This window comes from Malaya genurostris, chromosome 2, assembly GCF_030247185.1.
Source record: "Malaya genurostris strain Urasoe2022 chromosome 2, Malgen_1.1, whole genome shotgun sequence".
In the NCBI taxonomy this organism is placed as follows: domain Eukaryota; kingdom Metazoa; phylum Arthropoda; class Insecta; order Diptera; family Culicidae; genus Malaya; species Malaya genurostris.
In genome coordinates, this window is record NC_080571.1 from 286,058,591 (window position 1) to 286,082,192 (window position 23,602).

The 23,602-nt window shown below is 37.9% G+C and overlaps 1 protein-coding gene across 1 annotated transcript in view; it reads right to left on the reverse strand.

The window, feature by feature from the left end:
- Nucleotides 1-23,602, reverse strand: part of LOC131429253 (uncharacterized) — a 367,830-nt gene that overhangs the window by 110,386 nt on the left and 233,842 nt on the right. Inside the window, exons 10-11 of the mRNA XM_058593304.1 lie at nucleotides 11,982-12,003; nucleotides 3,770-3,938 (exon numbers count right to left, since the gene is read on the reverse strand). Of these exons, the coding sequence (XP_058449287.1) occupies nucleotides 3,770-3,938; nucleotides 11,982-12,003 (191 nt within the window). The remainder of the gene's footprint in view (nucleotides 1-3,769; nucleotides 3,939-11,981; nucleotides 12,004-23,602) is intronic.

The window sequence follows — 23,602 nt, forward strand, 5'->3', positions numbered from 1 at the left end:
AAAAACGCTAATGATGTTTTCACTACTCTGCTCCTAATTTCATCTCAAAGGATTTTTATCCATCCTATCATTGATCTTTTATTCATCCTATAAATTAGCAATGGCGACAGCAATCAAAACAAAATATTCCACTATCACACTCTCACCCGCATACGCATGGCTGCCAGATATACAACTCAAACGATACAACCGTACCCACCAGGATTTTTCCACATTATTATGATTGGTAAAAAATTTCCGCGTCCGTGATTTACGGAGATCTAAAGAACTATCTTTTAACATCATTTTATTAGTTAAAACAGATAGAACAGATATAGACTTTCTATGCAAAGTAATACATATTTTTTATTAAAATATCTGGCATCTCTGTGCACAGCCGATGAAACACACACACACACTTCACAGCGTTATGTTGGCGTATAGCGGAATGAAACCAGTGCTACTAGATTTGCCACAATGGTTATTTCATTAGTATTTAACACGTTCTTTCTGGTAATATTCGAAGCTGAAACAGTTTTATTGAAATATTAATATCAATAATATAATTAAACTAATGTCACGGATACCAAAAACATACTTTTTGATAATAATTTGAAGAAGAAAAACAATTTATTTTTTGTAAAATTATGAAAAAACTTGGCAACTTTGCGAAACCAAATGAGATGAAAACAAAGCGCAATCAAGTGAACTAAGTGAAAAACTTTCATCTCATATTTTTAAAGACTTTTATTGTTTGTCGGGTGGTTTTTGAAGTTTTAAATCGTTAATTAAACAAGTGGCAAGTGAACATTACTGATTATGAAGTCATCCAGCATTCAATAATAGTGTAATTGTGCGAAAAAGTGATCATGTTTTGAGACGAAATGATTAGTAGATAATCAGAAACATGACGAACTGTAAATCTTGAGACGAAAATGTGTCCTAAATTGAAAAGTGAGTTTATTTTAAATGAAAAAACGATAAACGAATAACTTAAAACCATTTCTTTCAATAGGAAAGTGTGACAATAGCTTTAATAATCATTTTAAAACATTTCACAGTTTGGTTCAGGTAGGTTGTAAAATATTATTCATGTTCAAAGTCATGAGGTGAAGGGATGAGATGGATATAGGAGCTCAGATGAAATAGGGAGCCGTTGCCCTATATGTCACCATTATTTTATTACTCACGTAAATCCTTTGTCCCAATTTTACTTGCTTTCTGCCTGAAAGCGAGTTGCTAACAATAAACTGACAAAGTTACCCGAGTAGAGTGTGAGATTAAAAAGAAAACTCAATTTGATGTTGTGCTGTTCGAATATATCGATTACTTAATTTTCTATCGTTTTGGTCGTTTTAACGGTTAAAAGATCAAAATTGAAAGCAAAAAAAATGCTGTGTGACATCAAACTGGAAACTAGTTTTGCTCTCAGTGAAAGCACATTGAAAACTTAATGTGATGTAGATTTTCTCGAAATGACACGTCACGAGCATAATCTAAAAATAGAACAGCCAAAAAAGGTCCGGGATAGTATACATTTAGGCGATATTACTCACAAGCAAGAAAAAAGATTGTATGCAATCTCCATACTAGTCGCAAGCAAGAAAAAAGATTTCATGCAATCTCCACACTACCGCGGAGACACTACCGGATTCGAACTTAGGTGTTTTGGAATGCGAGCTTTTAGTTATTGCTATGGACTGTAAGTGCTAGCTGACAGTAGATGGAAAATGTTCGGTTATATTACAAGCAGTGTTGTTTCACAAAGTTATGTGCAGGTAGTTTCTGTCAATGCACACTCGTTGCGTCGCTTCCATCCCGCATCCACCGTGAATAGCAGCGTGGCTATTTGAGCACAGTATAAAAATCCCTTCTCATATCCAAACATGTAGCATTCAAACATTATAACATTAAATTAAGTTATCTACTTGATCTCAAACAACTCGCACATGTAATCACTTTGAAATACGAATTTAGAGGCTCTGAAAACCGAACGATTTACAGTGAAATCTCCTACAACACAGGGAACGTGAATTAGGAATCCGGCAATAAGGTATTCCAAATCATTTGTTTTTTCGACTAATTGGAACAACGAACGATTATCTCGCTTCTGACCACAGATAAAACCAGAACCTCTTCAAAAAAATTTTAGTTCTTCCGTAGACTTATAATTTACAATCATTTGATGCAGAATTAGTCCTGTGACTCAAAATTATAAAGATTTAGTTAGACGATTTCTTTAGAAAAGTGTATTAAAGTTCCAAGATCTATTAGATGATTGATAAAACACTTCTCATGTTAATATCTAGCGTTAGTAAGTATATAAAGTTCTAAGCATTTATAACTATGAGTGAGAATTGTTTTGAAGAGTGTCTTCGACATAGTTTGTGGACTACTTAGGAATATACAAATTAAACATATATTTTCTTGGTGGCTCCTCTAAGCCACTAAAGTATTATTAAGAATTAGCTCTAGGTTCTGAAATCTGAGACATTCAATGTTCGATGTTCGAACTTCGTAAACAATGAATTTTTCCATACTGTTAGATATAAAGTTATAGATATTTTCAAAACGGGTTTGGCGAGTACATTATTTTCGCCATCCAGGTCCCCGATTTCTGGACGCACTGATAATAAAAAAAAAACTGTGGAATGAACTTCGCGACGTCGTATGACTACAAATATCGAATATTGATCAGCGAGATGGGATGCCAAAGCCACTATTCAGATTGACCTGCTTCAGACAAACGTGATCGCCAATTTATCTAATGCCTACCAGAAGTGTGGTTTGACACCAATATTCTCGTGGTTAAAAAAAAGCATTATTTGCGTAAAAGTTGAAAAAATGTTGAAAAAATCGTTTCTTCGCGGTTATGGTTGCGGTCAACTGCAGGATTTCGGCAGGATGTCACAGCATTTTTGTAAAAGGCAACAAAGGATTGAAGGAATAATTCTTCCATTGAAACTTAACTTTGTATTTTTATGCTGCCATTTGAAATTTGCTCAATTTCAATGGATTCACTAAGTTGTTGATCTCAATATTTTCATATTTTGAGTTTCACAAAACTTTTGCCGTTAAACAGCAAAATGATAACACAATGAGATATAATTAATTGCAAATTTGATGAGTCGATATCATATTAGGATTTCAACCTGATGTTGCTATCATAATCAAATATCAATTTGTTCTAATTTTGATGTTAGTCTTTACTCGGGTATAATTCGATCTGCGGCACGACATGTGTCGACAAGTTAAGCCCGTATCCGAGCGAATTGCGCTGCGGTACGCTCCGCGCGTGCGAGTCGTAATTGAAAAATTCACTGCTCCGAAAGTATTGATATTTCCACTCTGAAACTTTGTCAAGATTGATTTAAGCTCCTAAGGATCCCCTTTTCAACAAAAAAAGAGAAAAAAAATTAGGCCCAAGTTTGAATTTTTTATATGTTTATTAATTTTTAACTTTTTTCATTACATTAACTTTAAAGGTTGTTTATGAAATCGCTTATTTGAAAGGTGAGGAAAAGGCGCACATTTCATGTCTTGGACGAATTGTTGTATCTTTATTAGATTTTACAGTATAGGCTGTTGAAAAAAGTTTTTTTTGAAAACGCGAAATTTCAAAAAATCATACCGAAAATTCCACGTATCATATTGAAATAAAAAAATACGTGTCGAATATTTTCGAGTTCTTTACCGAAAAAAAATAGTCAGATGAAAAAAAAATTGGGAGGTTGATTTTGCGTGGAATGCCCCATATACATCTTGGATAACCAACCAGTCGAATACTTACACGAGCCGTACGAGCCGCAAATCCAGTTCCTGTCCAATCGTAGGATGTCGTGGTTGATTCGTCACGTTCCAACTAACGGCCATTTTACGACCTTCTATTTTAGTGAAAACGCGAATGTTGTTTAAGTGTTTCATGTGCTGGCACAAACAGCTGCCATCCTCAGCACATTCTGAAGTGTAAAAAAAAAACATAATAAAAACTATTAGAATTTCACTTAAAATCACTGGTTTATTGAGGTTGTTTCCTAGGATACCCGGCCGAAGAGCGATAGCTGTTTTGACCCACTCATTATGTTGGCATGTTCGTTAGTTTAACATTGTAATTGACAGGTCGTTTGCTCGTTTGGAACTGGAAGCTGTCATTCCTAACTCCTAACAAAGTTATTACAAAAATCAAAAATAGCTCAAAATGCTGCTTTTTGCTCGGGTACTGTGCTTACTATCGCACGTGGTGGTTGACGTTTTAAACAAAATACTACCCGCTTGTGAGAAATTCTGGCAACCGGCAGAAGCCTGGCTGCATTCCGCCTGGGTAAATTTCGGAAAGACGCCCCATAGTACAGTAAGACGTACTACGGGGCGCACTTACGTCAAAAAATTGACATTTTTCCACGATTGCAGAGTTCCGATTCCGTGTTCAAATGTTTTATGGCAATCCGAAAATATCAAAGAAAAGTTTTGCATCGAACACCTCCACCTTTATACCGATATGAGAAACATGGGAAAGACAACACTACAGGAACGAGCACCGCGCCTGCTATATATTTGAAAGACTTCATACACGTTGACAGCTACGTCAGCGCTATCATGAACATCCTTGACCTTGACATCCACCAACATTTCGTACCAGTGTACAACCTCTGCAGTTTTTAACGAACTGCTCCACCTGTGTATCAATCTTTGGCCACCACACATTAGATCTCAGATGATTTTTCATCATCGTGCCCCGAAAAAATATTTCCTCTGAAGGGTCAAATGGTATTACTTCTTGAACTGGCAGCCGTGAGTTGTTTTCGTTTTTAAATTGCACTACACCGGTGCAGCGAAAGCTGCACCTAAACCGTTCGTTTTTACCAATTGCACTACACCAGTGCTACACTTTTTCTGCACCGATACCTCTGGTGTAGCACTCATCAAAAGTTTGGTGTAGCTCTGTGCAATGGAATTGTTAATTGTAGTCAATAGTTACTGTTTATGTTTTCGTCATTTTTGTTCGTTTATTCATGCCTCAGTGTAGCACTGCACCGGTGTAGTGCAAATTAAAAACGAAAACGCCATTAGTTTTGCTGTTTGAAATGGTAAGTACCAGTGTTTCCTAAAATCTTTGAAGATACTAATTCAGTTATTGAGTATAAAAAATCGCTTTGTGTGATGTCTATTTTCTCATGTAAAAAAAAGGGATCGGTATGCGAAAAAAAGTAAACATAATTTCAGAACAATATTCATGAATGAAAATCTCTTGCTATTTTTGAAAATTCTTTGAATTGCATTGAAACTGCATGTTTCCTACTTGTGTTGTACACAATGATTAGTCTCGGAAAGTCCAATTCGAAGCAGATGTGCATTTAACGTGTAGTGATTGGACATGAGTCTGGACATCACACGAATGAAATCCCTACTCACATCCAGCACCCTGAGCCATGCCTTTGTCGATATTTTCGGAATAATTGAGTGCATCCACCGACCCAGATCATCTTTATCCCAAGAAGCTTGCCAGCTGTCAAGTGTTATTTGGCGAGACGCGCTATAGAATTCTTTGAAAGCAATCGGTCTCTCATAAATTTCACCCTCAATAGCACCACGTTTGGCTAAAATATCGGCTCTTTCATTGTCTGGAATGGAGCAATGAGCCGGGACCCAAAGTATTGTGATTTGATAATTATTATTCAATATGACGTTCAGGCACTGTTTTATTTTGCCCAAGAAAAAAGGTTGATTTTTGCCAGCAGCGTTTGAGCGAATGGCTTCAATTGCACTCAGACTATCTGTGAAAAGAAAATAATGGTTTGGAGATAATGTGACGATTACACTCAAACTATAATGAACTGCTGCCAACTCTGCTATATAAACAGATGCAGGTTCTTGTAGCCTAAATAAGACCGAAACATGATTGTTGAATATACCAAACCCAGTAGCCTCTTCAATTCGTGATCCGTCCGTGTAAAATATTTTCTCAGAGCCAATATGCCTGAACTTACTTGTAAATATTTTTGGGATTTCCAACGAGCGTAGGTGTTCCGGGATTCCACGCACTTCGCTCTGCATGGATGTGTCGAAAAATAGAGTTGAGTCAGGGACATTTAGGAGGCTGACACGGATAGGAATATATCTTGAAGGGTTGACTTCCTGTGACATATGGTTAAAATATACTGTCATTAATCTTGTTTGAGATTGAAGCTCAACTAGCCTTTCGAAGTTATTAATAACCAGGGGATTCAGTACCTCACATCTTATTAGCAGTCGCAATGAAAGCTCCCAAAAACGATCCTTCAATGGAAGAACTCCCGCCAGAACTTCAAGACTCATTGTGTGTGTCGAATGCATGCAGCCTAAGGCAATTCGCAAACAACGGTATTGAATTCGCTCTAATTTGATAATATGAGAGTTTGCAGCGGAACGAAAGCAAACGCATCCATATTCCATCACTGAAAGTATCGTTGTCTGATACAATTTTATTAGATCTTCCGGATGAGCACCCCACCAAGATCCTGTTATTGTTAGAAGAAAATTTACTCTTTGTTGGCATTTTGTTATCAGAAACCTAATGTGTCCTCCCCACGTGCATTTGGAATCAAACCACACCCCAAGGTATTTGAAAGTCAAAACCTGTTGGATCATTCTTCCCATCATATGAAGCTGAAGCTGCGCGGGATCATGCTTTCTTGAAAAGACGACCAGCTCAGTTTTCTCCGCAGAGAATTCGATACCCAGATGAACATCATCTGCCAATTGTCTTAGTGTACATGGGGTTACTAGACAGCTGTCAATGTCATTCACGTAAAAATTATAAAGGAGCGGACTGAGACATGAGTCTTGCGAGAGACCCATGTAGCTAATTCTAAATGATGCTAAGTCGCCAAATGAAAAGTGCATGTGTTTTTCTGACAAAAGGTTGTGCAAATAATTATTTATAACCGCTGGGAGTCCATGTTGGTGGAGCTTGTCAGAAAGAAAATCAATGGAAACTGAATCAAATGCTCCTTTAATGTCCAAAAATACAGATGCCATTTGTTGCTTTTGAGCGAAGGCAATTTGGATGTCAGACGAAAGTAATGCAAGGCAATCATTCGTCCCTTTATTTCTACGGAAGCCAAACTGAGTATCTGACAACAAACCGTTCGTCTCGACCCAAGTGTCGAGACGTCGTAGAACAATTTTCTGATGCAGGACCACATCGCAATGGGTCTATATGAGTTGTGATTGGAAGCTGGTTTCCCCGGCTTTTGAACGGCGACAACTTTCACTTGCCTCCAGTCAGGTGGAACAATATTTTGCTCAAGAAACTTGTTGAACAATTCCAACAAACGTCTTTTTGCGAGGTTGGGCAGATTCTTCACCAAGTTGAATTTAATTCTGTCCAACCCAGGAGCGTTATTGTTACAAGACATGAGTGCTATGGAAAATTCCATCATTGAAAAGGGGCTATCAATGGAACCATTATTTGGAAAAGATTCCCTAATAATGCTATGCGTAGAAACAGAATCTGGACAAACTTTCCTCGCAAAATCAAATATCCATCGGTTCGAGTATTCCTCACTCTCATTTCCTACGTTACGATTGCTCATTCGTCTGGCCGTATTCCAAAGAGTGCTCATTGAGGTTTCTCTTGACAAATCTTCGACAAAATGTCTCCAATAGCTACATTTCTTGGCCCGAAGTATGCTCTTGTACTTGGTTTCTAAAGTCAAGAATTTTTCAAAATTCTGAGGAGTTCCTCCTCCTCGTTTTAAAAACGTCTTGAAAGCATTTTGTTTCGCGTGCTTAGCATCTGAGCACTCTTTGTCCCACCAAGGGTTTGGGGGCCTTCTGTTAGACGATGGACCAAGAAATCGTTTGGTTTGGGCTTGTTCTGCGACCTCCAGAATCGAACAAACGAGGCAGTCATATACTTCAAGTGGGGGGAGCTCTTCCATGGAAGTTAAGACACTTGAAATATTACATTGGTATTTAATCCAGTCAATATTTTTTGTTAAATCATATGGAATATTAACTGAATTAGCAATGCCTTTGTTACTGCTAATTGAGATGATGATTGGTAAATGATCGCTACCGTGTAAATCAGGAAATACTTTCCAGGTGCAATCTAGTCGAATTGAAGTCGAACAAAGAGATAAATCTAATGCACTGGGACGTGCAGGAGGTCTTGGAATCCGTGTCATGCTACCCATATTCAATACTGTCATGTTGAAATTGTCGCAAATATTATATATTAAAGATGGTCTGCTATCATTGTAAACGGAACCCCACATCATTCCGTGCGAATTGAAATCTCCTAAAATCAAACGTGGAGCAGGAAGGGCTTCGACAATTTCATTAAGCTGTCGCTGTCCAAGTTGAGCTCTTGGAGGAATGTATACCGAAGCAATGCAAATATATTTTCCTTTAATGTTTATTTGACAAGCGACAACTTCTGTACTAGAAGTAGATGGAATCCTTAATTTATAAAAGGAATAACATTTCTTAATTCCTAAAAGCACTCCGCCATACGGGGAGTCTCTATCGAGACGTATAATGTTAAAGTCATTAAAATTTAAGGCTATGTTTGATGTAAGCCATGTTTCGCACAAAGCAAATACATCTCATTTTTGACTATGCAACAAAACTTTAAATGAATCAAGTTTTGGCATGATGCTTCGACAATTCCACTGCAGGACAGTGATTGAATCATTTGCGACGGATGATAAATAATCCACCAAATGATACAAAACCTGAGAGAGCTGGCCATTGCGCTGATAACGGTTTCAAACAAGATCTAGCTATTGGAAGGAATGCCGTTATGATGGTCTTTAGAGGTTCAGAAATATTGAATGCTGCGAAAATCCATTCTACAATTTCCGAAAACTTCAGTAATCCTGTTGGTTTTGCAAGTACATGCAAATAACCAATCAGAGCGTTCACTGCTAGTGCAAACTTTTATTGTGTGCGACTCGACACTTGGAGGATTGGATATTTTCGACTTGTCTACAGTCATCCTCCAAGTGTCGAGCCGCACACAATAAAAGTTTGCACTAGCAGTGAACGCTCTGATTGGTTATTTGCATGTACTTGCAAAACTAGTGAATGAAAATGCAAACATGTGATAGCTGTTTTGAATCATTGATTGAGGTTTTTTTTAATCCGTGTTCCAGATCACAAAATTATTATTTTGATTTGTTACAGAAACTCGACTCAATAGAACGATTAACATCCAACGAGATTAAAACGAGCGGCGGTCGGAATGTCCGAACCGATAACATCTTGTTTGAAGGACATTTGGCATTTGTTCATTAAGTATATTTTATTGTCAGATGAATAAATTTAATCAATACATAAATATTTAAGTTCACAAATTGACGACACGCATTGATCGACAATCGATAAAATTACAGCTCAACTCCTTAGTAGGGACAGAAAGCAGCGGGTACAAAGGAAGTCCTCAGAATTACTCGCATAGTTGGATGGTTCAAACCTGAGAACAGAATACGAATTACAGTTGTGTGAATTTGAGCTAGAACAATATTCAATACTTACTGGGGGGAACACAATTTATTGCCAGAGAAATGTGATTTGCACCCAAGCAGTTTTCGTTGACTCGATTCTGAATCATTGAATCCATGTTATGGATCGTTCATTTTACTTGTTTGGGAAGGATTGAATCGATATACTAAATCTGTAACATCAGAATTACAAACACTGTCATGAAATGTTTTTGCAAGCCCATTCGAGCAACTTTTAAGATCCATGACCTACAATATTCAGAGGAAAAAATTCTTAAATAAATCTCAAGTACCTTCTTCTGTATTGTAATGCACTGGTTTGCTGCATTAGATTAACTAAGAATAGTTGTTTTGTCAAAAAAAAAATCAAATAATTTCTTACCTATGCAGATTACTAGTGCCAGAAGAGAAATTTTTTGTCGCTTTATACTGACGAAATACCAGCTACGATACACCGCACAATATGTTCTATTGGCTAAATAAGAATTATTTAAACAATTTCGTACTTCAACGCACAAAACATCAAATAAGAAAACAGAGAATTAACTAATTTAACTTGAGTGAAAAAATACCCTGCTTTGTTTACATTCACTTCACACACAGATTAAACTTTCATAGGTAGCAGCACTGCTCCTTCTAGGTCGCGAATAGAAAAAATAGAACGGCAGCGTATGCCAGTTTTAAATTTGACAGTAGAACTGTTCGAATAAATAAAACTAAAACTGCTTGCTTCAGATACGTTTGTTCCAGTTTCAGTTCTATTATAGATCTCCCATATAAATCTTCCAGCTACTGAATTTGCTCTAAATTATACATCTAGAAGTAAAACACTACTGAATATGTTTATCTAGAATTTCCAAATTTATGTTAGGAAGTAATATGACAATAATATCAAGAGCTTACTTATCAAATCCGTCTCGAAAATATAAATTGTATAGCAATTTGACATAATATCCACAAGCTGAACGACACTTTCTTGCATGGATTTTAAAAATTCTAAAACTATAAATTATTAATATACACTTACTAAGCGTGGACAAAAAGTATCTACAGATTCTTCAAAAATTCATGAGAAATAGTAAGATATTATTCACTTATAACCAAGGGCTTTACAAATAATTAAAACCCATTTTTTCAAACTATACCCGGGTAGAAGTGATTTGCAAACAAATATCAAATTCTGTTATTAAAATCAAACATCTCAATGGTAGAAATTAACATTATTTAGTTTGAAATAAGAGTTAAAATATCAAAAATTATAACAAAGCCTGCATGAGAAAATAGCAACAAAATAAAAAAATTTGTCATTGTAATATCAAACCAAGAACAAAATATTTATAGAAGATGAATTTGTCAATTATTTCATATTCTAGCATTTAGAATAGAGTAATATCTTAAGTATTTCTCTTATCTGATTCTGATGCAGTTTATTCAATGGTATTTTATTTGAAGATATAACTACTGGATCGATTTACTTAATGAAATTGAAATAGCTCATCAATAACGAAATAAGATATTATAACTAATTTTAATGTTGAACAGATATTGTACAATGTCTTGATCCCTTGATGAAATATTACGAAAATATCAAGTATTGCTATGATAACACAGAAACATCAAGCCAAGATATGATGGTAAAATTTATTATTATTTTGACCTTTGTTTACTATTTACACCTACCCGGGTAAACCTTGTCAACTTAAATTATTTCATATAGCAATATACAAGCAATAATTAAAGAACATAGAGGATACGATAGGACAAGTTTTCTTGCAGGTAGAAGCGATGTTTGTACAAACCCAACAGAGACAGCTTCGAACAAACGTAGTCATTTTTCACCTTCGCCCAAATGCGAGATTTTCACAGGAAAATATCGAAAAATGATGTATTTCAATGAGCAGAACTATTTCCATTATTTTTGCTCCACTAAATATTTCCGAATAACGAATAATTCACCAAGTGATAGATAAAATGACTACAATTTTTCTTCTCTAGTTTAGATATTACCACAGCTCCCCAGAGGTTGCTTTTTACCACATCTATCCTGGTGTGTTTATTTGATCTGAATTAAGAGCATTGACATCGATTACAAAGCAATGCAACGATTGCAGTCCAAGTAATCAGTAGTATCGAGAGATTGCAGTAATAAGGCGAGTACAGGCACAATCACCCACAAACTCAAACTTCATGAAAAATTATTAATTCATCAAAGCGGAAAATAATATGAACTTATTACCGATTCCGTGAATTTTCAGCAAATGCTAAATAATTCATTCATGAGTTAATCTGAGCTCAGCAAAAAATGGTTTCAGTAGTCCATTACTATTCTCTCCCATTCATTACGGACCAACCCGACTAGCAGTTGGTGAAAACTCCTACAAGCTGTAGGCGTTTACTTGTAACCCGATGTCATCCCAAACAGGACTGATAATCCCAATTTAATTGCTTTGGTACACCAACTCATAGAATCATCAGTGAAGCTTTCATCGTTAGTTGGCCAACCTCGGATCGACTTACCTGAAACCGTTTGATTTGTGTTCTGCGAAAGAGATAGTGAAACATTTTATTAGTATCGATTAGATTATCATTAACAACAAACAGCAGAGGGTTAGTTTGGAATACTAGGGCTACATAGAGCTTATGGAGTAAAATGAATATAAGACGTTTCTGGATTGACACATCGTTTCCCACGAAAAACTGGATTGATTGAGCCAAAGTTTAATAAAACCAAAGACATCATATTATTATGATATCTAGCTCGCACGTTTCACGAACAAATCGTAAGCAACACACTTCTTTGAGAGCATGGCGGGTCCGCAACAATTCTCGTACATATTGTGCTTGCAGAAAAAAATCAGAAGCGACGTCTCCCTCGCCTGATTATATCCCTCCGGCGAAGTTCATTCTACACCAATGCTACGGAGACTGCCATGCAATATATTAATCATTCAAAATTATTCGAAATTTCACTACCTCGTAACATTCAGTCTCAACCCCATTGATTCCTAAACATACATTATCAAATTAAAGTGTATACAGAAAGTAATACTCCTTTGTTACGTACTCTGTTAGTGGAGGCAAGAAAATTTATTCATTTATGTTAAAGCACGTGGTTCATAATCAAAACAACAAAATATACAGGATGTAACATGGTCCTATCAGTTGATGAATAGCAAATGACGTTCAACTGACGTCGCTCGAAATCATCGCTGCGCTGGACTGCACAGCGAATAGCAGGTTAGACCTGCAGCGACAATACAAGTAGGTGAGAGAAATGCGCACTCATACAATTGACATGATGTGTTCAATGTGATGTCGTGCGATGGCGTAGCTGAACTGAATACTAATTTCTCTCAAAGCTGATAGGGTCTGATGAAACTGACCGTATACCAGAAAGATAAAGCGTTTAACGGTTAGCTCCATCAGAAAAGAGTATAAAATTTTTCTGTGTTTAACTGGGTTGAACCACACAGCTAAAAAAAATGAGAAGTAACCTCGGCATAATAATGTTTATCACATAGATATCAGTCATGTAATCACACTTTGAGTGTATTTTGCTGCAATATATCATGCACATGAAATGAATGTTTTAAATCATGTGAATTTCAGCTCGGTCTTGAATATTTTTGACATTTTTATTGAGATTTTACACGACTTGCTCAATATTCAGCTAACTGAGGTGTAATTTTACACGATTTGGCGCGGAACAGTATTGATTCAAGATAAACGTCAAAGATTAAGCTCTGCCATATTAAATTTTGTGTTTAGTTTCGACGGCAGTGGAAAGTTTTGAAGGTAATTTTAAAATGGAAGAAATCATTAAATGTACCATCTGCTGTACAAAAAACAGTGGAGTGAAAAACTACTTAGTGCACATGAAAACTCATAGGAATGCAAGATTGCATGAGTGCCCGTTTGTTGATTGTGAAAAAAAGTTTAGTTCCTTCCGCAAGCACGTTCGATTTCGTCATGGATATTTAGAAGCAGAAAAAATGGATAATCGTTTTAAGTGTTCTCTCGCAACGTGTTGTTTCGAATCCAATTGTTTCGAGAAAATTATGAAACACACCACAGTGCACATTTCTTCCGGACAACCTGTTTATTAACCTTTACGGTGCCCCACAAGAAAACCTTTCGCGACAAGCAATAGTTTCAGGATACACAAAATGTATGCACATAGAAGAATATCAAGAAAATCAGAAATTTCGAAAAATTTGACAGAAACACCGATTGACCACTATGCGGAAAATGAAGAAATAATTATTGACGAAAACATAAATGAAATAGAAGAAGAAGAAAATGAAGATCAGCATCCTATCACTGGACCACTGCTAGTATCTGTGGGTAAGTTTAGACATAAAAAAATAACAGAAGTCTTACGTAAATGCGGATTAGACTGATGTTCCACTCAAGGCTCAAGGCAACTGTTAAATCGAGTTACTTAAACAATCATTGAAAATCATTGATAATTGTAGTTAATTTTTTTATTGGCATGGGAGAACAACGCTACATGTTTTACGTCTACGCAGATCAGATTCGGCTAACCGAAGGTACAATTGAATTCAGCCATTTAAGATCTTGTGGGTGTTCACTTCGTTCACAACTATAAATATTTAAAATTGTCGTCAAAATTGTTGGAGTTTATACAGCTCTATTTTTTGAAAATAAATTCTGAGTATGGTTCCAAATCGAACGCCTACAAAGTAGGAAATACACAGCGTGTAGTACACCGCGCGATAGACGCCTTGTCAAAATATGCCGCCTAATATTTGTAAGTCATATATATCAGAGAAATGAGAAATAAAAAGAATAAACGTGAAATCAAATAAAATATGTTTTCCTGGCATACAAAACTTTTCATTCAAAACTTTTAACAACTTTAACAAAAAAATACACGATGTTTAATACCTCTGCTAACATTCCTGTAAAATCACATGTCGTGCCTGTATAAACCAAATCGGGCGTGTAAATTTTAACTCTCGTGTAAAACTACGCAAAACATAGCGTTCCTTTTGTGTGCATAAGATTTGGCGTAATTTTACATGGATTTTTTTAACTGTGCAGCTAATGTACACGTCGAGAAAAGAATGGTGAAAATAATTAAATTTAGGTTTCACACAACACATTTTTTTGTTGAAATAGCGACGGTTTGATAAAGCAAATTTTACTACTTGAAACCAAAGATGCAATTTGTCAGTCACGTCGAACGACTTTTACAGACTGACTAAACTCATCGTCAACTGCAATCTATACTGTGAAAGTGACTGTCAAATGAGATACTCGATAGTTGTACGACCAAGTAGAAAAAAGTAAAACACAGGCGACTTTATCTGTTATTTTTACGTTTCGTCTTTGACTCATCAGTGCAGAGCAGTTCAAATTGAACTGCTTAGTGCTAAACTCGGCAGTTCAATTTGAACCGCTAAGCAGACGTAAAGTTTCTGCTACTTACAGAACACTTTTTGTTTTGCAACGAAGTGCAATGTCTTTTCTGACGTGCCGAACGAAAACGTGTTTCCGACTATTTCTGGCCGATGCAGGTATGGTCATTTAGGGGTTAGCCAAATTTTGTGCTAGGGCACATAACCGTTTTTATTATTTTTATGTTTCGTCTTTGACTCATCAGTGCAGAGCAGTTCAAATTGCACTGCTTAGTGCTAAACTAATAAACTAAAGCTAATAAAAACGGTTATGTGCCCTAGCACAAAATTTGGCTAACCCCTAAATGACCATACCTGCATCGGCCAGAAATAGTCGAAAACACGTTTTCGTTCGGCACGTCAGAAAAGACATTGCACTTCGTTGCAAAACAAAAAGTGTTCTGTAAGTAGCAGAAACTTTACGTCTGCTTAGCGGTTCAAATTGAACTGCCGAGTTTAGCACTAAGCAGTTCAATTTGAACTGCTCTGCACTGATGAGTCAAAGACGAAACGTAAAAATAATAAAAACGGTTATGTGCCCTAGCACAAAATTTGGCTAACCCCTAAATGACTTTATCTGTTTTCTCTCTCATTCTTCTATTCCCTTTTGAAATGAAACATAAAACAGAGTACAAACATCAACATAAATTGATAAAGTTCATTATTCTTCGCAGAAAATATCAATGAGCGTCCTGCCATTATGGAAAAGCGAAGCATTTCACACCGCAATTGAATATTCATTATTTACATACAATGCATCCCTTCCCTACGACTTGGAGTATGAGGAAGTGCCGGAATACAATAAAATTGACTTTGAGGAGGTCAAGCGTAGACTAAAAATAATTAATTGGCGAAATGTATTGAGTGTAGAAGGAAATGTCGATGACGAAGTAGACAAATTTTATCAAACTGTAAACAATTCATTAGCCGAAACTTTACCGAAGTAAAGAAGAAGAAAAAAATATAATAGCAAATTACCCGTATGGTTCAACTCACAACTGAAACATCTGAAAAATAGAAAACAAAAAGCACACAAAATTTACAAACATGAAAAAAGTGACACTCATCTCCAAAATTACATAGACTTCTGCAATCAACTCAAAATAGCCATAAATGCAGCACATGAAGAATATAAACGCAAAATTGAAAACGAAATGAAGACTACACGAAAACTAAACTAAAAAGCAACAATTTTCCATCTCAAATGCATCTCGACGGGCATGTAGGAAAAAATAGTACAGAAATCTGTAAACAATTTGCAAATTTTTTTCAAGAAGTATATTATTACTGACCGTGACCGTGAATACTTTTCTTTCATACCTGCATTTTCCAACCCCATCTCTGTAAACTATCTATCAGAACATGACATTTCGACAGCACTGAAAATCTTAGACGCCTCAAAAGGGCCTTAAAAATTCTCACACTACAACTACTTTTCAACCTATCACTTAATAAATGTACTTTTCTTAAAGCGTAGAAATCTTCTTTTCTTGTACCAATATTTAAATCTGGTTCGAAATCTAACATTCGGAACTACGGTGGAATAGCCATTATCTCTTGCATTCCAAAATTATTTGAAAACATTGTAAACGAAAAACTTTTTCATCAAGTGAAGAATGGAATAATTAACAAACAGCATGGCTTTTTCAAAGGCCGCTCAACTATAACAAATCTCCTAGAATTTGTGACATTCGCTCTGAATGCAATGGACGCTGGCAACCACGTAGAAACTTTTTACACCAACTTTAGTAAAGCTTTCAACCGTACTGGCACACCATTACTTCTATACAAACTACAAAAGTATGGCATAGAACATAGCCGTCTGGAGTGGCTTGAATCATACTCAACGAATCGTGTACAAGTAGTTCGCTTCCAAAACATAAACTCTGAACCAATTAATGTAACATCTGGCGTACCTCAAGGCTCTCACCTAAGGCCTCTTCTTTTCATTTTACATATAAACGACATTTCCTCCATAGTCAAAAATTTAAAAGTGCTTATATATGCAGACGACATGAAACTCTTCTTGGAAATAGTAGAAAAAAGTAAAATTGTACGAGATTTAGGTGTAATCTTGGACTCCAAACTAACATTTGTGGAACATTACAACACAATAATCAATAAAGCAAATAGTATGCTGGGCTTTATCAAACGATTAAGTCTTAATTTTCAAGACCCATGAACTATAAAATTGCTATATAGTGGGGGGACCGGGGCTAGCTTTTTTAGGCCAACGGAAAAAATATTTGTTTTGGCTGATTCTGTTTTTTTTTTTCCATAAATACGTTTATTTCTTAAGGCAGTTTACATAAGTTTTTCTCCATTCGTACCGCATCTCTCGGATCGATCGGACGTTATTTCGTGCTCTTAAGCAGTGCCGTGTGTGTTTTTCCTTGCTAAAGGTTTTTTTCTCACACATTCGATAGTTTACCAGACTAGTATAATAGTGATCAGACGGTGCCTATCATCAAAAACTGCCGTTATTCTATTGTGTATCCAAGAGGGTTAGCTCTTTGTTTGCGGTGCTAGCGATTGTTCCCGGGCGAAGGTTCCGCACACTAGCAGCAGAGACAATCATCTTGCTGACCTTGAACTGGATTAGTGGTGTCTAGCTAAGTATAATCCTAGTGTTTGTTTTTATCATTCTACCCGTTTATCTCAACATATCTCAATAAAGCGTGTGTTTACTTTACTATGAACGAGGGCGGAGGGCGTCCTCCCTCAAATGATAATCTCTCCATAAAAATGGATGGCATAGAACTCCTGGATAATTTATCTTCCCCTGATAACCCCTCTCGCACACGCGTGTGGCCAACCGGTTCTACGGGGCCCTATGTGGTATACTTCCGGTCCAAACAAGAACAATCACTCAATTTGATGCAAATATCAAGTGAGCTGGCTAAGTACTACTCGGACGTTATCCAGATAGCAAAAGTTCGAGCGAAAAAGTTGAAAGTTGTCGTGAAAACCCTCGAGCAGGCAAATCAGATCGTTCGCCATGAGGCCTTTACGAGGAATTACCGCGTTTACATACCAGCTCGGGAAGTGGAGATTGACGGCGTGGTTAGTGAGGCGAGTTTGACCTGCGAATACCTTCTGAAGAGTGGGGTTGGCTGTTTCAGAGATCCTGCTCTTCAGAATGTTAAAATACTGGACTGCAAGCAATTGAGTTCAGTAAAAATTGCAGAAGATAAGACAAAAACTTATTCTTCATCAGACTCATTTCGGGTAACTTTCGCTGGATCTGCTCTTCCCAATTACGTCCTTCTGGGCAAGGTTCGCTTACCTGTACGCTTATTTGTCCCGCGGGTAATGAATTGTACCAATTGCAAGCAGCTGGGTCACACAGCCACCTACTGCGGCAATAAGCAAAGGTGCATTAAATGTGGAGCTTCAAAGCTTCAAAGTGTCTTTACTGTGGGGAAAACCCACATGAATTGAATTCATGTCCCGCGTACAAACTGCGCGGAGAAAAATTGAAGCAATCTCTTAAAGAACGTTCCAAACGAACTTTCGCAGAGATGCTGAAGAACACCATGCCACCTGTCGAATCGATGAATCTCTTTGATTGTTTGCCTACCGACGAGAATGATTCCGATGACCCTCAAGAGGGATCATCCTTTACTATGCCTAGCGGTTCTAGGAAAAGAAGGACGATCTCATCTCCTAAACTGCCTTGTAAAGGCCCAAGGATATCCATTGCGGGGACCAAAAAAATTACAAATACTCGAAGTGCTTCCCAAAAACCGAAGCAAAAGGCTCCTGGTCTAGCGAACTTAGCATCAGACCAAGAGTTTCCTGCACTTCCCGGTACACCAAAAACCCCGAGTACCCCTAAAATACAAACTGAGAATCAATCAAGTGCTGGAATACTGAAATTCTCTAACATTGTGGACTGGATTCTTAGAACCTTCAACGTCACTGATCCTCTCAAGAGTCTGTTGATGACATTTATGCCAACAATTAAAGCATTTTTGAAGCAGTTGACTGCAAAATGGCCCCTCCTTTCAGAGATTGTATCCTTTGATGGCTAATACATCGAACGAGGTTAAGGATGCAATCACTGTACTACAGTGGAATAGCAGAAGTATCCTCCCGAAAATTGATTCCTTCAAAGTTCTTTTAAATAGTTTGAAATGCGACGCATTTGCTTTGTGTGAAACCTGGCTGACCTCAAATGTAACCCTCAACTTCCACGATTTTAACATAATTCGCCTGGATCGAGATGATCCCTACGGAGGAGTACTTTTGGGGATCAAAAAGTGCTATTCCTTCTTCCGAATTAACCTCCCATCGATACCAGGTATTGAAGTTGTCGCATGTCAGGTCAGAATTAAAGGCAAAGACCTTTGCATTGCTTCCATCTACATTCCTCCAAGGGCCTCGATTGGGCATCGGCGGCTAAGCGATATCATTGAGCTCCTTCCCGCACCAACGTTAGTTTTAGGTGACTTCAACTCACATGGTACGGGTTGGGGTTGTCTTCATGATGACAATAGATCAACCGTGATCTATGATCTTTGCGATAACTTCAATATGTCAATTCTTAATACGGGAGAAATGACACGGATTCCTGCACCACCAGCAAGACCAAGTGCGCTGGATTTATCCCTTTGCTCGACATCACTACGGCTGGATTGCAAGTGGAAGGTGATCCCTGATCCCCACGGTAGCGATCATCTACCTATCGTAATTTCAATCACCTGCGGATTACGACCATCGGAGACAATCAATGTTTCGTATGACCTCACACGAAATATTGATTGGAAAGAATACGCTAATTCGATGTCTGAGAAACTCAAAACAACACAGGAACTTCCTCCGGAGGAAGAGTACACGTTTTTGGCTGGCTTGATTCTCGACTCCGCGATTCAAGCTCAGACGAAACGTGTACCCGGCGCGAAAACTAACATCCGTTCTCCCAATCCGTGGTGGGACAAAGAGTGCTCATCACTTAACGTGGAAAGATCTTCAGCGTTTAAAAAGTTCAGAAAATATGGAACACCTGATAATTATCACAATTACGCGGCGCTAGAAAAGCAAATGAAGAACTTAGTTAAAGCAAAAAAACTAGGTTACTGGCGACGGTTTGTTGACGGATTAACAAAAGAAACATCGATGAGCACTCTTTGGAACACAGCCCGACGAATGCGCAACAAAAACACCATGAACGAAAGCGAGGAATATTCTAACCGCTGGATATTCGATTTCGCTAAAAAAGTATGTCCTGACTCTGTTCCGGAACAGACGATCATGCGCGTCGCCTCATCAAACAGAAACGAAACACCTTTTTCGATGGTAGAGTTCTCACTTGCGCTCTTTTCGTGTAACAATAAAGCTCCGGGGTTAGACAAAATTAAATTCAACTTGTTGAAAAATTTGCCTGACTCTGCTAAAAGACGCTTATTGAATTTATTCAACAGGCTTCTTGAGGATAATATTGTCCCACATGACTGGAGACAAGTAAGAGTTATCGCCATTCAAAAACCAGGAAAACCAGCCTCCGATCACAATTCGTATCGGCCGATTGCCATGCTTTCTTGTATCCGGAAATTGTTCGAAAAAATGATTCTGTTTCGTCTAGACAATTGGGTCGAGACTAATGGCTTACTTTCAGATACACAATTTGGTTTCCGCAGGGGCAAAGGAACGAACGATTGTCTTGCGTTGCTCTCAACAGAAATTCAAATGACATTTGCTCGTAAAGAACAAATGGCATCAGTTTTCTTAGACATCAAGGGGGCTTTTGACTCAGTTTCAATAAACATCCTATCTGAGAAGTTGCATCAGCATGGTCTTTCACCAATTTTGAATAACTTTTTGTATAATCTATTATCCGAGAAATACATGTATTTCGCGCATGGTGATTTGTCGACAATACGATTCAGTTACATGGGTCTTCCTCAGGGCTCATGCTTAAGCCCCCTTTTATACAATTTTTACGTAAACAACATTGATGAATGTATCAATACATCTTGCACGCTAAGACAACTTGCCGACGACAGCGTTGTGTCTATTATAGGACCCAAAGCAGCCGATCTTCAAGGACCATTACAAGATACCCTCGATAACTTGTCAACATGGGCTCTTCAGATGGGTATCGAGTTCTCTACGGAGAAAACTGAGCTGGTTGTATTTTCAAGGAAGCGAGAACCAGCACAACTACAGCTTCAACTAGGGGGTGAAAACATAGCTCAGGTCTTCACATTTAAATATCTCGGGGTCTGGTTCGACTCCAAAGGCACCTGGGGATGTCATGTTAGGTATCTGAAACAGAAATGCCAGCAGAGAATCAACTTTCTTCGTACAATAACCGGAACTTGGTGGGGTGCCCACCCAGGAGACCTGATTAGGCTGTACCAAACAACGATATTGTCCGTAATGGAATATGGGTGTTTCTGCTTTCGCTCCGCCGCGAATACGCATTTCATTAAGCTGGAAAGAATACAGTATCGTTGCTTGCGTATTTCCTTAGGTTGCATGCAGTCGACTCATACGATGAGTCTCGAAGTGCTTGCGGGCGTCTTACCGTTGAAAAATCGATTTTGGGATCTCTCATATCGATTGCTAATCCGATGCGATATTTTGAATCCGATGGTGATTGAAAACTTCGAAAGGCTTGTCGAGCTCAATTCTCAGACCCGTTTTATGTCCTTGTATTTTGATTACATGGCTCAGAATATTAACCCTTCTTCGTTTGTTCCCAACCGTGCTCATTTCTTGGATACTTCTGATTCTACTGTGTTTTTCGACACTTCCATGAGAGAAGAGATTCGTGGAATTCCGGATCACGTACGCCCTCAAGTGGTCCCTAATATTTTTTATAATAAATTTAGAACAGTCAACTGAGAAAAGATGTTTTACACTGACGGATCAAACATCAACAGGTCCACAGGCTTCGGCATTTTCAATCAAAACATCAACGCTTCTTACAAACTCAGTGATCCGGCTTCAGTTTACGTCGCAGAATTAGCTGCTATTCAGTACACCCTCGAGATCATTGAAACCTTGTCCAAAGACCATTACTTCATTGTGACGGACAGTCTAAGCTCAATAGAAGCTCTCCGGGCTATGAAGCCAGGAAAGTATCCCCCATATTTCCTGGGGAAAATACGGGAACACTTGAGAACTTTATCTGGTCGGTCTTATTTAATATCCTTAGTCTGGGTCCCATCACATTGTTCCATTCCAGGCAATGAAGAGGCAGACGCGTTGGCTAAGGTGGGCGCATTAGAAGGTGAAATTTATGAAAGACCAATTTGCTTCAACGAATTTTTCAGTGTATCTCGTCAAAGGACGCTCGAAAGTTGGCAAACTTCATGGAGTAATGGGGAACTGGGACGATGGTTACACTCCATTATCCCAAAGGTATCGACGAAACCTTGGTTCAGAGGGATGAATGTGGGTCGGGATTTCATTCGTGTGATGTCCCGGCTCATGTCTAATCACCACATCTTGAATGCACACCTCCGGCGTATCGGCCTCGTGGAGAGCGGTCTCTGCACTTGCGGTAAGGGTTATCACGACATTGAACATGTTGTCTGGGTATGTACCGAGTATTGTGGCGCCAGATCACAGCTAATTGACTCCCTTCGGGCCCGAGGTATATCACCCATGGTCCCAGTACGAGACGTGTTGGCCCATCGAGACCTTCCCTATATGCTGCTATTATATCAGTTCATAAAGAACATTAACTTACAAGTCTGATCTGCTGAAGGGTTCCACAACATCCTCCTTCAACCTCGTACCTAACATCCGCTCGAACCTCCCCAACTGTCGTCTGTCCACCATCTTCATCGAAAAACTAACAAGATCTTTCTGCTGTCACTAATTTTTTGCTCCCCCGTCCCCGTCTCTTCACCATCTCGATGTCAACTAATTAGATCTTATCGCTGACCTAAGTAGTTTCGCTCCCTTACCACCTTTTTCAACAACATAAACTTCTCTCTGTTTCTTTCCTTCTCTTCCACAAAATTCACCACCACGGAGAGCCGCTCAAGTCGATGATTATGCGGGCCATCAGCCGGCTCCCCGTAGTCGGGGGTGTTTTCCGCGGACCCACACGAACGAAAAGATGCGACCAACAGTGATACGTACCAACGTCGTGCCAGTTTACTCCAGCGTACAAGATCCAGCCAGCCACTGCCGACCACCCGTTGAAGACTAGATCTCCCAAAGCTCATATGATGTGAAAATAAAAAAAAATCTAGTTTAAGTAGTTTAAACATATGCCCTCGGCATCTTATAGCTTAACGCAATGTGCCTTAAAATATGTTATTAAATAAAAAAAAAAAAAAGTTTTTCTTCGCCGTAGCATCACTTTTACATAACATTCTTATCCTAATTTAATTCTAACATAGTCACAACGTTTTGAATTTATTAAAACATATTCTCTTATAGCTTAAATATCATCTTAGGTAACTCGTCATTAATTATGAAATCTACTCGGAAATATTATTTGAACCAAACGATTAACTTCTATAAATTATAAAATAAGCTGTTATTTTCAGACATTTTGTTGATAATTTCATAAACTGTTTCGAGTTTGTTTGTATCATTACATAATTTTTATTCTAATTTAGCTATTGGTTGAACTCATGGACGCAGCTGGGATCAGAACTAAGTCTTAAAAGGGGCCTTTATTAAATTGAAACTCCAATTTTCTTTATGAAATGATAAATAAGTTTCATGTATGAAAGGTCACGACAAGCAAGAATG